The sequence below is a fragment of the Sarcophilus harrisii genome, chromosome 3 (genome assembly GCF_902635505.1).
Source record: "Sarcophilus harrisii chromosome 3, mSarHar1.11, whole genome shotgun sequence".
In the NCBI taxonomy this organism is placed as follows: domain Eukaryota; kingdom Metazoa; phylum Chordata; class Mammalia; order Dasyuromorphia; family Dasyuridae; genus Sarcophilus; species Sarcophilus harrisii.
Window position 1 is genome coordinate 535,821,476 of NC_045428.1, and position 14,207 is coordinate 535,835,682.

Genomic DNA, 14,207 nt, shown 5'->3' on the forward strand with positions numbered 1-14,207 from the left:
TTATAACTTTTTGGGATATAATCCCAGTAGTAACACTGCTGGATCAAAGGGCACACTTGATAACTTTTTTAGTGTTCCAAACTACTCTCCAAAATGGTTGGATTCTTCACAACTCTACCAACAATGCATCAATGTCCCTTTTCCCATCCCCTCCAACACTCATCATTATTTTTCCTGTCATCTTGAATCGCAGGTGTTGGGTGGTATCTCAGAGTTTTTAATTTGATTTCTCTGATTAATAATGATTTGGCCCTTTCATAGTGGTAATGATTTCAATTTTATCATCAAAATTGTTTTCTATCCTGCCATTTTCAATTGGAGAATGGCTTGGTTTCAAAATTAATAGCTCTTATATATTTGGAAATAGGGCCTTTATCAGAACCTTTAACTGGAAGATGTTTTCCCAGTTTTTTGCTTCCCTTCTAATCTTGTTTACATTAGTTTTTGTTTGTACTAAGCTTTTTAATTTAGTAATAAAAATTTTTATTTTGGATCAATTGGTCTCTATTCGTCTTTAGTCCAAAATTTCTTCCTTTCCACAATCTGGAAGATAAACATCCTATGTTCCTCCAATTTGTTTATAATCTTTTCTTTATGAAAACTGGACCCTTTTGATCTTATCTTGGTATACGGTGTTAAGTGGGGTTCCTGAATTTCCCATACTAATTTCCAGTTATCAGCAGTTTTTTAAATAATGAATTCTTATCCAAAAGTGAGGATCTTTGGTTTGTCAAACACTAAATTCTATATTGACTATTCTGTCTTTTGAACCTCCTGTTACTGATCAATAATCTATTTCTTAGCCAATACCAAATGGTTTTGGTGACTGCTGCTTTATAATATTTGTAGATCAGGTCCAAGTAAAACCCCTTCATTTATTTTTTTTCATTAATTTTTTGAGATTCTTGACCTTTTATTATTCCATTTAAAATTTTTTGTTATTTTTCTAGATCATTAAAATATTTTCTTGGAAGTCTGATTGGTATAGCACTAAATAAATAGATTAGTTTAGGGAATTGTCATCTTTTATTATATTTTCACCATCCAGGAGCCGATTTTTCAATTGTTTAAGTCTGACTTTATTTTGGGAAAGTGTTTTGTAATTTAGCTCATATAATTCTGACTTTCCTTTGGTAGATTCCCAAATTTTTATGCGTCAACGTTTTTGAATGGAATTTCTCTTTGTATCTCTTGCTGTTGGATTTTTTTGGGATGTATAAAATGTGAATTTATGGGGGTTATTTTATAATCAACTTTGCTAAAGTTATGGATTATTTTAATAGCTTTTCAGAATTCTGGGTTCTCTAAACACATATATCATCTGCAAAGAGTGATAGTTTGGTTTCCTCACTGCCTATTCTGATTCCTTTAATCTCTTTCTCGCTCTTTTGAGGCTAGTGTTTCTAATACAATTTGAATAATAATGGTGACAGTGGGCAACCTTGCTTCCCCAGATTTACTGGGAAAGATTCCAGTTTTTCCCATTGCATATGATGTTACGTAGTTTTAAAATATGCTCCGCTATTTTAGAAAAAGTCCATTTTTCCTATACTCTCAAGTGTTTTTATTAGGAATGGATTTGGATTTTATCAAATTTTTTCTGCATCTATTAGATGATTATGGTTTTTTTTTTTGTTATTGATTAATCAATTATGCTAATGTTTCCTAATATTGAACCAACCCTGCATTCCTGGTTTAAATCCACTTGATCATATGTATTATCCTGGGGATGATTTTCTGTAATCTTTTTTCTAATATTTTTTTTAAGATTTTAGCATCGATATTCATTAGAGGATTTCATAATTTTCTTTCTCTGTTTTTCAAACCTGGTTTAGGTATTATACCATGTTTTTGTAAAAGGGTTTGGTAGGTCCTTCAGTCCCTATTTTTCAAATAGTTTATATAGCATTGGTTAATTGTTCTTTAAATGTTTGGTAGAATTCAATGTAAATCCATCTGGTCCTGGGGACTTTTTTTTGGGATTGGTTAATGTTTTCTATTTTTTTTTTCTAAGATGGACTGTTTGGGATATTTACTTTTCCTCTGTTAATCTGGGCAAGCTATATTTTGAAGGTATTCTTCATTTCATTTAAGTTGTGATTTATTGACATAAAGTTGGGCAAGTAACCAATTTTGCTCTAATTTCATTTTCATTAGTGGCAAGTTCTTTTTTCATTTTAAGACTAACGTTTTTTTCCTCTTTCCTTTTTAAATCAGATTTACTAATGGTTTGTTTTTTTTGGTTTTTATAGAAAACTCAGTTTTTTTAATTAATTCAAGGTTTTTTTACTTTTTTTTATTGATCTCTCCTTTTATTTTAAATTTCAAGTTTAGTGTTTGACTGGGGTTTTAATTTGTTCCTTTTCTAGCATTTTTAGTTTAAGCCCAATTTTTGACCTTTTCTTTTCTACTTTATGCAAAAGCCTCTAGAGATTAAATTTCCTTATTACCCTTTGGCTGCATCCCACATTTGATATGATGTCCATTATTGTCATTTTCTTGGGAAGTTATTAATTATGTCTTGTTTCTTTTCGAATTTTCTTTGTAAAATTATTTGTTTAATTATTTTTTGGTCTATTTCCTGGCTTTTTGTTAGTGTAATTTTATTGCATCGTGTTCTAAAAGGATGCATTCACTATTTCTGTTACGCTTTGGTTTGGGTTTTTATGTCCTAAATATGGTCTATTTTTTGTATAGGTTCCATGAACGTGAAAGAAAGTGTACCCTTTCTGTCTCCATTTTGTTTTCCAGGGTCTATTATCCTTTTCTATATTCTATTTCCTCTTTGACTTCTTTCTTTTTATTTTGTGATTTGATTTATCTAATTCCAGAGTGCAAAGGTTAGGATCTCCACTTTAGTTTTTGGTTATTTCTTCTTGCAGCCTTTAATTTTCTTTAAGAATTTAGATGCTAACTACTTGGTGCATATATTTTAATATTGATTTCTTCATTATTTATCCTACCCTTTAACAAGATGAAATTCCCTTTCCTTTCTCTTTTAATTAGATCAATTTTTGTTTTGTTATCTGAGATCAGGATGGCTCCCCTCTTTTTGCTTTACCTGAAGAAGTAGATTTTGCTCCCATCCTTTTACCTTTATTCTGCATGTATCTCCCTATTAGGGGTGTTTCCTGTAAACGACATATTGTGGATTTGGCTTTTAATCTTTTCTGTTTAATCCTTCTTCTTTTGGGGTTCCCCATTTCCATTTATGTTAAAATTCCCATTCTGTTTACTTGCCATCTTGTTAACCCCATTTTGCTTTTCTCCCTTTCCCCTTCCCCAACCCTTCCAGTATTAAACTGGGGCCCCTTGCTTCCTGCCCTCCTTTTTATATCCCTCCTCCCCACCCGGAATTCCTCCCCCTATCTTTTCCTTTTTCCTCTCAGTTCTGTATTCCTTGCAGCCATTCCTTCCCTTTTCACTTTTCCTTCTCACTTTTCAATGAGATGGAAGAAATTTCACCCATATTGAATATGTCTAAAATTTTTTTCTCTTAAAGTCAATTCTTTGGCGTAAAATACCCACTATATTCATCCCCTCCATTCTTTCTCTCAGATATAATGGTTTCTTTTCTTTGTGAGATATATTTACTTTCCCTTTTCATCAATGTCCTTTCCACCTCTAATTTCAAAACAAGGTATACATGTATTTTTTATACATCTTTGCAAAATATGTTTAGATTTTTTTTACCTTTTCTTTTTCTTGATTCTGTATTTAGATCAAACTTCTTTTAAGTTCTGTTTTCACCAAAAATGGTGAAATTATTTATTTCGTTGAATGACCATTTCTTCCCTAGAAAAAAACATTCTGGCTGGGGTTGTTATTTTGGGCATCGGTTCTAGCCTTTTGGAATATTAATTCAGGCCCTTCGTCTTTTTAATGTGGATGTGCTAGATCTTGGGTAATTCCTTATTGTGGCTCCTTTATATTTGAAGTGGGTTTTCTAGCCGCTTGATATTTTTCCTTTGTTTGAGGGGTTCGGCATTTGGCCACTATTTTCTTGGTGTTTTATTTTAGGATCCCTTTCATGGGTGATCATGACCTTTCAAGTTATTTTACCCTCTGTTTCTAGACGTCGGGCATTTCTCTTTGTTTCCTAAAAGGTTTAGGCTCTTTTTCATCTTTTTTCTGGGGTAATGTTCTAGATTGTTCTCTAGACCTGTTTTCCGGTCTATTTTTTCCCAGAAGGAATTTCACATTTTCTCCATTGTTTGGTTTTTTTTGGTCTTGCTTGACTGATTTTCTTGTTCCTCAAGTCATTCAATTCCATTTGTTCTATTCTTATTTTCAATGAAGTGTTTTCTTCACTCACTTTTTTATATCTTTTTCTAATTGTCCAATTTGTTCTGGGAAATGTTTTTCCATTTCCCAGTTTTTTCTTTAGAGAGCTTTTTCTGTTTCCAATTCACTAATCCTTTTTTCAAGGGTTTGTTTTTTATCCACTCTGTCTTTAAATGAGTGGAAAGAAACTTCAGACTCTTTTGCCAAGCCTCCCCTCCTTTTCCTATTTTTCCTCTTGTGAGAGCCTTTTTAATTTTCTTAATTATCTGTCTGAGGAACGATGCCCTCCTTGGGATTCGCCCGAAGATAATCTGTTTTTCCTCCAGGTTTGATCTTTCTCTGTCTGTATAAAAGCTGTCAATTTTTAAAGTCCTTTTAACTTTTTGCTCATTTTTGTCAGAGAAGAATCAGAGACAAACTAGCAAAAGAAAAAAGGGGAAAAAACCACAAAAGGAAATCTGCTTTTTGGGGAGGCTGGGTTGACCCTCTACAGACTGGGGGCAGCAGCAGTCTGGAATGTGCTCGCCTGTGTTCTAGACTCGGGGATGCTGAGATGTTGTGGGGGGGGTGGCGGGTCCAGAAACTCCACTGTTTGGGGTTATTTCTTCACCTTGTGTTTTTAGCTTCTTCAGGCTACTGACTTTTGTCAGGGCAAATTCCAATCCTGTGGTGGCCTCCCCACAGGGCGGCTGAGATCACACCCCAACCCCTCGTCTCTCGGCCGGGCGCCAAAGCCCTCGCTGCCACTGTCTGCCCTCAGCCCGGCCCGATCTAAAATCCTGCCCTCGAGCAAAAACAGACCTTTCCTGGCGAATCTCAAGGATGTCTTCTCTTGGTAACTGTTTGTGGGGTTTTTTTTCAGTCAGGCATTAATTCAGAGGCTTGTAATGAGATGGATTCTGAGAGAAAATGCAGAGCTTACACAGCTGTGTGCCTCCTCGCCACCATCTTCGGACCCACACTTAACACTGCATACCAAGATAAGATCAAAATGGGTCCATGATTTAGACATAAAGAACGAGAATATAAACAAATTGGAGGAACATAGGATAGTTTATCTCTCAAACTTGTGGAGGAGGAAGAAATTTGTGGCTAAAGACAAACTAGAGACCATTATTGATCACAAAATAAAAAATTTTGATTACATCAAATTAAAAAGCTTCTGTACAAACAAAACTAATGTAAACAAGATTAGAAGGGAAGCAACAAACTGGGAAAACATCTTCACAGTTAAAGTTTCTGATAAAGGCCTCATTTCCAAAATATATAGAGAACTGACTCTAATTTATAAGAAACCAAGCCATTCTCCAATTGATAAATGGTCAAAGGATATGAACAGACAATTTTCAGATGATAAAATTGAAATCATTACCACTCATATGAAAGAGTCTTCCAAATCATTATTAATCAGAGAAATGTAAATTAAGACAACTCTGAGATACCACTACACATCTTTCAGATTGGCTAAGATGACAGGAAAAAATAATGATGAGTGTTGGAGGGGATGCGGGAAAACTGGGACACTGATACATTGTTGGTGGAGCTGTGAATGAATCCAACCATTCTAGAGAGCAATCTGGAATTATGCCCAAAAAGTTATCAAACTGTGCATACCCTTTGATCCAGCAGTGTTTCTACTGGGCTTATACCCCAAGGAGATACTAAAGAAGGGAAAGGGACCAGTATGTGCCAAAATGTTTGTGGCAGCCCTGTTTGTAGTGGCTAGAAGCTGGAAACTGAGCGGATGTCCATCAATTGGAGAATGGTTGGGTAAATTGTGGTATATGAATGTTATGGAATATTATTATTCTGTCAGAAATGACCAGCAGGATGAATACAGAGAGGCTTGGAGAGAATTACATGAACTGATGCTAAGTGAAATGAGCAGAACCAAGAGATCATTATATATGTCAACAGTGATACTGTATGAAGATGTAATCTGATGGAAGTGGATTTCTTTGACAAAGAGACCTAGTTTAGTTTGAATTGATAAAGGATGGACAGAAGCAGCTACACCCAAAACAAAAACACTGAGTAAACTGTCTGCATTTTTGTTTTTCTTCCTGGGTTATTTTCACCTTCTGAATCCAATTCCCCCTGTGCAACAAGAAAACTGTTTGGATCTGCACACATACATTGTATCTAGGATACACTAGGACATATTCAACATATATAGGACTGCTTGCCATCTAGGGGAGGGGGTGGAGGGTGGGAAGGAAAAATCGGAACAGAAGTGAGTGCAAGGGATAATGTTGTAAAAAAAATTACCCTGGCATGGTTTCTGTCAATAAAATGTTACTATAATAAAAAAACTCATTAATATCCTTCCTGACATATGATTTGGAGATTATGAATCTTGTCTTTTGTGATACTTTGCTGTTAGTGAATATATCTTCCTTTCAGAGGGGAATAATTCATTCTCAATACATTTTTGATCATGTATTCTCCACTTACTGAAAAAGAATACAGGAAATGAAATTATGTGAAGGTTAAGAATTGATCATCAAGATTCTGTTTTCAGTAGGATATCCTAAAAAATTGAAAATTATAGCAAATCCTTGTTCCTACCCCTTTTGAACTTCCAAATGAGCCAGAATTCCTATCTCATTCTTTGTCAGTTTATTTTGCAAAGGTTTAGACAAAAAACTGGTTGAATAACATTTCTTCTTTGTATTGTGGGGGTTAAAGATAATATAACATAAAAAATCGGGTAGCCTATAGAATCCCAACTATAACCAATAGAAATGTCTATATGCTTTCTCGATTCTCAATATCTCTTTAAATAAGTCAATTCTAGAAGACACCTTGGTATACTGTAAAAGTTGGAATCAGAAGTTTTATTTTCAGGTCCAGACATTTTATTTAGTTCCTATATGAGCATGGACCACTCTAGGCTTTCTGACATTTTGAATCTCTTTGTAAAAATGAGAAACTTGGTCTACCTGAACTTGAAGATTCTTTCCAATGCTGAATTTTTTACTCCTTTAATTTTATGATCATTCAAATAGCAGCTCACCCAAAAGTGATGCAACGCCATCATTACACTCTCTCAGCTTTACATTTTCATTTGCTCATAGTGTTGGCACTCCATGCTTAGATAGTACCTCATTATAGAATCCATGTATCATTTAATCAATAGCTAAATCTTAATTTTATCTTTTGAGGTGGAGCACAAAAATAACTCAAATTCACTTCTCTATGATACACTGATAAAAGTCACTTTTTCTTTAAGATCCTGAGCACCAATTCTCGTATCTGTTTGGTTCTGATTCCATAGATGACAGGATTGAGTGCAGGTGGTACAACTACATACAGATTAGCCAGGAGAATGTGGATGTAGCCAGGTACCTTATGGCCAAATCGGTGAGTGAGAAAAGAGAAGAAAGCTGGAATGAAGAAGGCCAAGATGACACAGATGTGGGAGCCACAAGTATTGAGAGCTTTGAGTTGAGCTTCCTTGGATGTGAGGAGGAAAACAGCATGAAGGATCTTTAGGTAAGAGATGGCAATTAGAATAACATCCCCAAATACCATAGCTATAAGAATCAATCCAAATATCATGTTAATTTTAATGTTAGCACATGACAACCGAGCAATACCCATATGCTCACAATATGTGTGAGGGATGATATGGTGACCACAGAATGGCAGCCTCAGGATGAGAAACACCATTGGAAATACCAAAACAAAATTAGCAATGAATAAAATAGACATAGTAATAGCAATGGTTCTGTTGGTCAGTATCATACTATACCGAAGGGGATGGCAAATGGCAACATAACGATCAAAAGCCATGGCTACAAGCACAACAGTTTCCATGGCAGTGAACATGTGAATGAAGAACATCTGGGCAACACAACTTCCAAAGCTAACCTCTCTCTGGTTAAGCCAGAAGATACCCAACATTCTGGGAATGGTGGAGGTGGACAGACCTAAGTCAACTGTAGACAACATGGCTAGAAAATAGAACATTGGCTGGTGGAGGCTGCGTTCAGTCTGAATCACAAAGAGAATGGTGAGATTTCCCAAGAGTGCAATCAAATACACAGAGCAGAAGGGAAAACCGATCCAGATGTGCATGTCTTCCAATCCTGGGATTCCCAGCAAAAGGAAGGATATAGGGTGAAACTGAGTATCATTGGAAAGAAGCATTCTGCTCGTGATTAGTTCAGTAGAATGCCACTCCTTTGTTCATTTCATGTCTGGAAGAGGAAAAAAGAGATGTATTTTGAGTACTCCAATATGTAAATTGAATATGTTCAGTACTTCTTTTCCAAGATTCAAACAAAATAAATCCTCTTCTTTTATATTCCTGTCATTGTGTATCCTACAAGCTGGTAGAATTGGGCTACAGAATGAAACACGCATATATTTTTTTGGAAGTAGTCAATGTGAGTTTTTTTTTTTTTTGCTTAACTATAGATATTTTTATAAGGCTTTTTTTTTGTGGTGATGGGGTTGAGAGAGAAAAATATGTTTTTTATTCTAATTTGATTTATTTAATATTTCCCCCCAATTATATTCAAAACAATTATTTTCATTTCTTTTTAATATTTTTGAGTTCTAGGTTCTCTATATTTCCTAAACCACATGTGAAGTCTCATAAAAGTCAAGTTATGAAAGAAAACATAGCTCTCCTACCCTAATAAAAATAAAAACTCTCAAGAAAAATTAAGTTAAAAATAAAGAAAGAGATGGGGAGAGAAATAGAGAATGCTTCAATCTGTATTCAGACTCAATCAGTTCCTTTTTTGAATATAGAGATTTTTCATCATAAGTCCTTCAGAATAGTTGTCAATGATTGTACTACTGAGAATAGCAAAATAATTCACATCTGGTCATCCTAAAACATTGCTATTACTTTGTATACAGTACATTTTACTTTGTTCATTGAAGACTTTCCAGGTTTTGTTTTTCCTGAGAACCTTCTCCTGATCATCATTTCCCAGAGAATAACATTCCAAAAGAGAAACTTGTTTCAAAAATTCTTTTATGATTACTATTGCTAATTATATTTTCCTCCCCCGCCCACCATTTATTCTCTCTTTCTTTTCACCCTTTCCCTCCTCAAAAGTGTTTTGCCACTGAACATTATATCTAATGTGCTGGCCAGGTCTAGGGCTACTTTTACTGCTGCTACACTGGGACTGCACACCAGACTACTATCCCATTGCCACAGACCCTCTTCACTGACCTTTTTAGTCCTCCTTAGTATCCTTGGACTGAGAGATCCAGAAGTCTCCAGCACTACTGCTCCTTCAGAGATACTGCCTAGCTGATGCTGGGATCCAGTCCATAGCTGGGGTTGTGAGCTGGGGTCCCACTCTAGTTTCACAGACCTTTTCTGTGGACCTTCCAGTTCCTGTTTGGTGTCGTTGAGCTGAGAGGTCTGGAAGCCATCAGTACTGCCACTGGCTCAGAAGTTGATCCAGGCAGGGCTGGGACTGGGACTGGAGCTGGGTCCGGGAACATAGTACTCCCACCTTTTTTTGCTGATCCTCTAAGTTGCCTTTACCTGAAAAATGTTCTATTCTATATTTTGGGGTGTTCTGATGCTCTAAAATTTGCTTGGTGTCATTATTTAAAGGAATTTGGATCAGTTTGGGGAAGATGTTGGACAAGTTCCTGCCCTTACTTTACCATCTTGTTCTGCCTCCAAAAATCAAAAAAAAATTATTTAAAATAATTTAAAATATTATTAGTTGAAAGGAAGAATTACTTAATCAATTATGACAATTTTGTATACATTAAATGAAAGGAGTAATAAATTCAGTCAAATAAAACAACAAAATTCCGTTGCAGATAAGAAATTTTTACTTTCCATAAGAAAAATTTGGTGAAAAGTAAAAAACACCTAAAAGAAGAAAAAACTATCTCAGGTGGTAGAAAGTTCCCATCATTGGATGTCTCAGAATAGAGTTTGGATGAACATACAGCAGAATTCTTGGTGAAGTGTGTATTCAGGTACAGTTTGAAGATGAACTTTGGTATCTTTGCAACTTGAGAAATTTTGTAATGTTATTTGCTGAGATCACTAGGTTGATTCTGGCTTGAGTCAAAGAAATTGCTTCACACTTACTTGGTCATCAGGTGATTCCTTTGAAATACTACAAACTAAGATGAAGCTTAATTAAATTGCCTAGGTTAATACTGGTTTTGATTTTCTCCTCCTAGTTTGCCTTCCTGCTCTCTGCACTCTAGTGAAATAGTTATTCTTCTCATACTTATATGGCAATATCCTTAGGAGAGAAGTCTATAAATGTTTCACTAATTGCTATTTTTCTTGCAATTCACATTTACAAAGCATAACCAGAAAGTTTCTATGCCATTCTTCTATGTACCTTTTGTTCACAGTTTTCCCCTCCAACTAAGACTTTAGTAAACTCTGCTTAGCTATTCCAACACACAGTTGGTTCATCCTATCTTTTTTTTGTTTGCTTCTGAGTTTGTCTCCACAAGATTTGATTAATTTATCAGAGAACACAGAGCAAGGATAAAGAGTATTGAACCTAGTCTTCACAAGGTCCAGCTCTGCGCAGAGAGCACAGAGACAAATAGATCACATTGAGCCCAAACATTTCCAATTCTAGGCTATGTAGAAGGTTTACCAAGGGGTGTCATAATCATTCAGGATTATAATATAAATTTCAGTCAATCCTTTCCCATTTCTTATCGAATTCTACTAGTTTCATTAGAGGAAGTAATTGTGCAAGAAGGCAGGCTAAATTAATCTACATCACTTATTATAGAAGTGATTGTTCAGTTTGAGAGGATCATTGCCAGACCATGGCCCAACCATATCAGGTTAACTGTTATTTTCTGCACTGTTCTCTAGAATAATAAGAAAAAATGCCCTCTGTTTACCTCTTATTCTAAATGGATGACATTAAAAATCCATAGACTTTGCTATTTTCAATTTTCAGGATTACAACTGCTAGGAAGAATCATTCTCTCCATCACACTAGAATAGACTTCCTTCTTAGGCACACATTGTCTTACAACCACAGATTTGAAATAGTCTGGGAATCAACCAATGATTATAAAAACCAATGATTTTATAAAACAACCGGGGCTCAGAGAGATTTAATTTCTTATTCAAGTTCATATTTGAAACCAGAGCCAGGCTTTGAATGAAGAACATATGACTCCAAATCTTAAATATCTTTCACAGGACTATGTTGCCTCTCATAGATTTGTGTCACTTCTCATCTTGTTTCCTCTATCTAGCATTTTCTCCTATATCATCTCAGCTTATTTCAGTTATTAAAACAATACAACTACTTTATTGGAAACTTCTTTGTAGCATGATTGTATATATGTAACATGTATCTTTCCTTTAGACCTCTGACGATCAGGAAATATGCTTCATGCCATTTATATATCATAGAATAAACAAAGTAGATGCTCAATAAAACTAAATAGAACAATGGATATCTATCTATTGATTGATATATGGACAAGTGGATAGAAGGAGAAGGATAATTATTAGCTATCTTAAGTGTTCTCTATGCTTAGAGAAATAGGAATAAAATAACATATTGGCCTTACAAATTTAGGACTCCATTTTCTTTGTGGTACTTCTTATTTCTTTGGATCAGAAAAGAATTGATGTGATTCAGAACTCTCATCTGAAGTTTAAAGCTTGAGGATTTATTGTCTCCAAACAAAGGGAAATAATTCATTTCCACCTCCATCAATTTTCCTAACTATTAATTTGACATTCCCCCATCAGTTCATTTGTTGATTCTTTTTCCTAAACCAAAGTAGGACATTCTAGAAAATCCCATCCCATATACTTTAGAAATTCTGGGACTTCCCAGCTGACTAGAACTAAATTTTTCCTTAGTGAAATTATAAAGGATAAAATAAAACATCTGATGGAGGTGGGTGAACTGTGAGTTTGTTTGTATATGTGAGAGTGGAAGGTAGCTTTCTGATAGAACTATTTGTATTCTTATACTTCTTTCTCTAAATTATTACCTTAATGCTCACATCTGCTCAGCCCTTCTGCTGTCCATGAAATATACCCTGAGCTCCATATATGCTTATTTTCCATTTCTCTAGTTACAAAGAATTTGCTCTAATTCACTCCTGCCTCTAAGTCCTTCATGGATGTTCTCTATGCATCCTATTCCTGCTTAGTTTCTTATATCTGAATCAGCCATACTTCTGGATTTCTACAATGATGATTTCATTAATACAGAATACTAAGCTTTTTCCTCTCATTCTGTATGATTTCTTATTTATTTTTAGGAGATCATCACTTGGATCCTAGAATTCAATTATCTCTTCCCCCCTCTCATTCATTTTGGTACTCTGTGTTACCCTAAGTGACTGAAACTGAAGGAATAGACTCACCAGATGCCTTGAAAATGAGTAATGCTCTTTCAGAAATAATATTGCTCATCTTCCAATTTCTCTATAATTTTCCTATAAGCTGGAAAAGGTTTATATTGAGGCTGAAATGCTCCCTTGCTCCCTTTCCTAACTGAAAAAAACTTTACATAATAAAGATGTCCCTAAGGCCTACAGTTTTTCTATTTTCAGTGTTTTACAGTCCCTGGGCACAGGTAATCACAAAGAGTGAAGAATGACTTTGTGATCACACTTTTTGTAAGGCATTGGGACTGATGACTGAAGACATTTTCTGCCCCTATGTAACTTATACCAGATACATAGGTAGAATTAAAACTGGAAAGATAGATACAATGTATCAGTGTCCCCGTTCCCACATCCCCTCCAACATTCTGCATTATCTTTCCCTGTCATTCTGGCCAATCTGACAGTTGTGTAGTGATATCTCAGAGTTGTCTTAATTTGCATTTCTTTGATCAATAGTGATTTGGAACACTCTTTCATATGAGTGGTAATAGTTTGAAAACAAAATTAAAAACTTTTCTCAAATGCCCCCTTATGGAAAATATGAGGAAAAACAAATTGTTTATATGAATCATAATTGTAGAAATGCTGGGTTCTTGAATTTTAAGGAACTTCATGGATTAGCTTAGCAAATGTGTAATTTAAAAAGGATAATTTGTAAGATCATCTTTTGGCAGTTTGAGTGGTATGGCACTGAATAGGTACATTAATTTCGGTAGCGTTGTCATTTTTTTATATTACTTCAACCTACTGATGAGCACTTGATATCCCTCCAATTGTTTAGATCTAACTTTTCTTGTGAGAAAGGCATTTTGTAACTGTTCATAGTTGTTGGCTTTGCCTTGAGAGGTAGAGGCCAAAATATTTTATATTATCTATAGTTATTTTAAATGGGATTTAAGAACATAGGTCTCTAGAGAGAGACCTATGGAAACTGAATGTGGATCAATATACGCTATTTTCCCTTTTTTGTGTTTGTTTTCTGTTATTTATTTTGTGGTGTTTTTTCTCCTGTTGATCTTGGATAGGGCGAGCAAATATAATAAAGATGACAATACTACCTAAACTAATCTATTTATTTAGCGCTATACCAATCAGACTCCCAAAAAACTATTTTAATGACCTAAAAAAATAACAACAAAATTCATATGGAAAAATAAAAGGTCAAGAATTTCAAGGGAATTAATGAAAAAAAAATCAAATGAAGGTGGCTTAGCTGTACCAGATCTAAAATTATATTATAGAAGAGCAGTTACCAAAACCATTTGGTATTGGCTAAGGAATAGATTAGTTGATCAGTGGAATAGGTTAAGTTCAAGGGACAAAACAGTCAACAACTATAGCAACCTAGTCTTTGACAAACCCAAAGACCCCAGCTTTTGGGATAAGAACTAACTGTTTGATAAAAATTGCTGGGAAAATTGGAAACTAATATGGCAGAAACTAGGCCTTGATCCACACTTAACATCATACACCAAGATAAGGTCAAAATGGGTTCATGACCTAGGCATAAAGAATGAAATTATTAATAAATTAGAGGAGCA

The 14,207-nt window shown here is 34.9% G+C and overlaps 1 protein-coding gene across 1 annotated transcript; it reads right to left on the minus strand.

Moving 5' to 3' along the window:
* Positions 1-7,500: 7,500 nt before the first annotated feature.
* LOC100913768 (olfactory receptor 52E8-like) lies at positions 7,501-8,447 on the minus strand. Its single transcript, XM_003764798.3, has one exon. It carries the CDS (start codon positions 8,434-8,436, stop codon positions 7,501-7,503), a length of 936 nt encoding a protein of 311 aa, XP_003764846.1. The 5' UTR covers positions 8,437-8,447.
* Positions 8,448-14,207: the final 5,760 nt, after the last annotated feature.

What these genes read in the sequence shown, in the direction of transcription:
- LOC100913768 (XM_003764798.3), bottom strand. Translation starts at nt 8,436, where the DNA reads ATGCTTCTTTCCAATGATACTCAGTTTCACCCTATATCCTTCCTTTTG.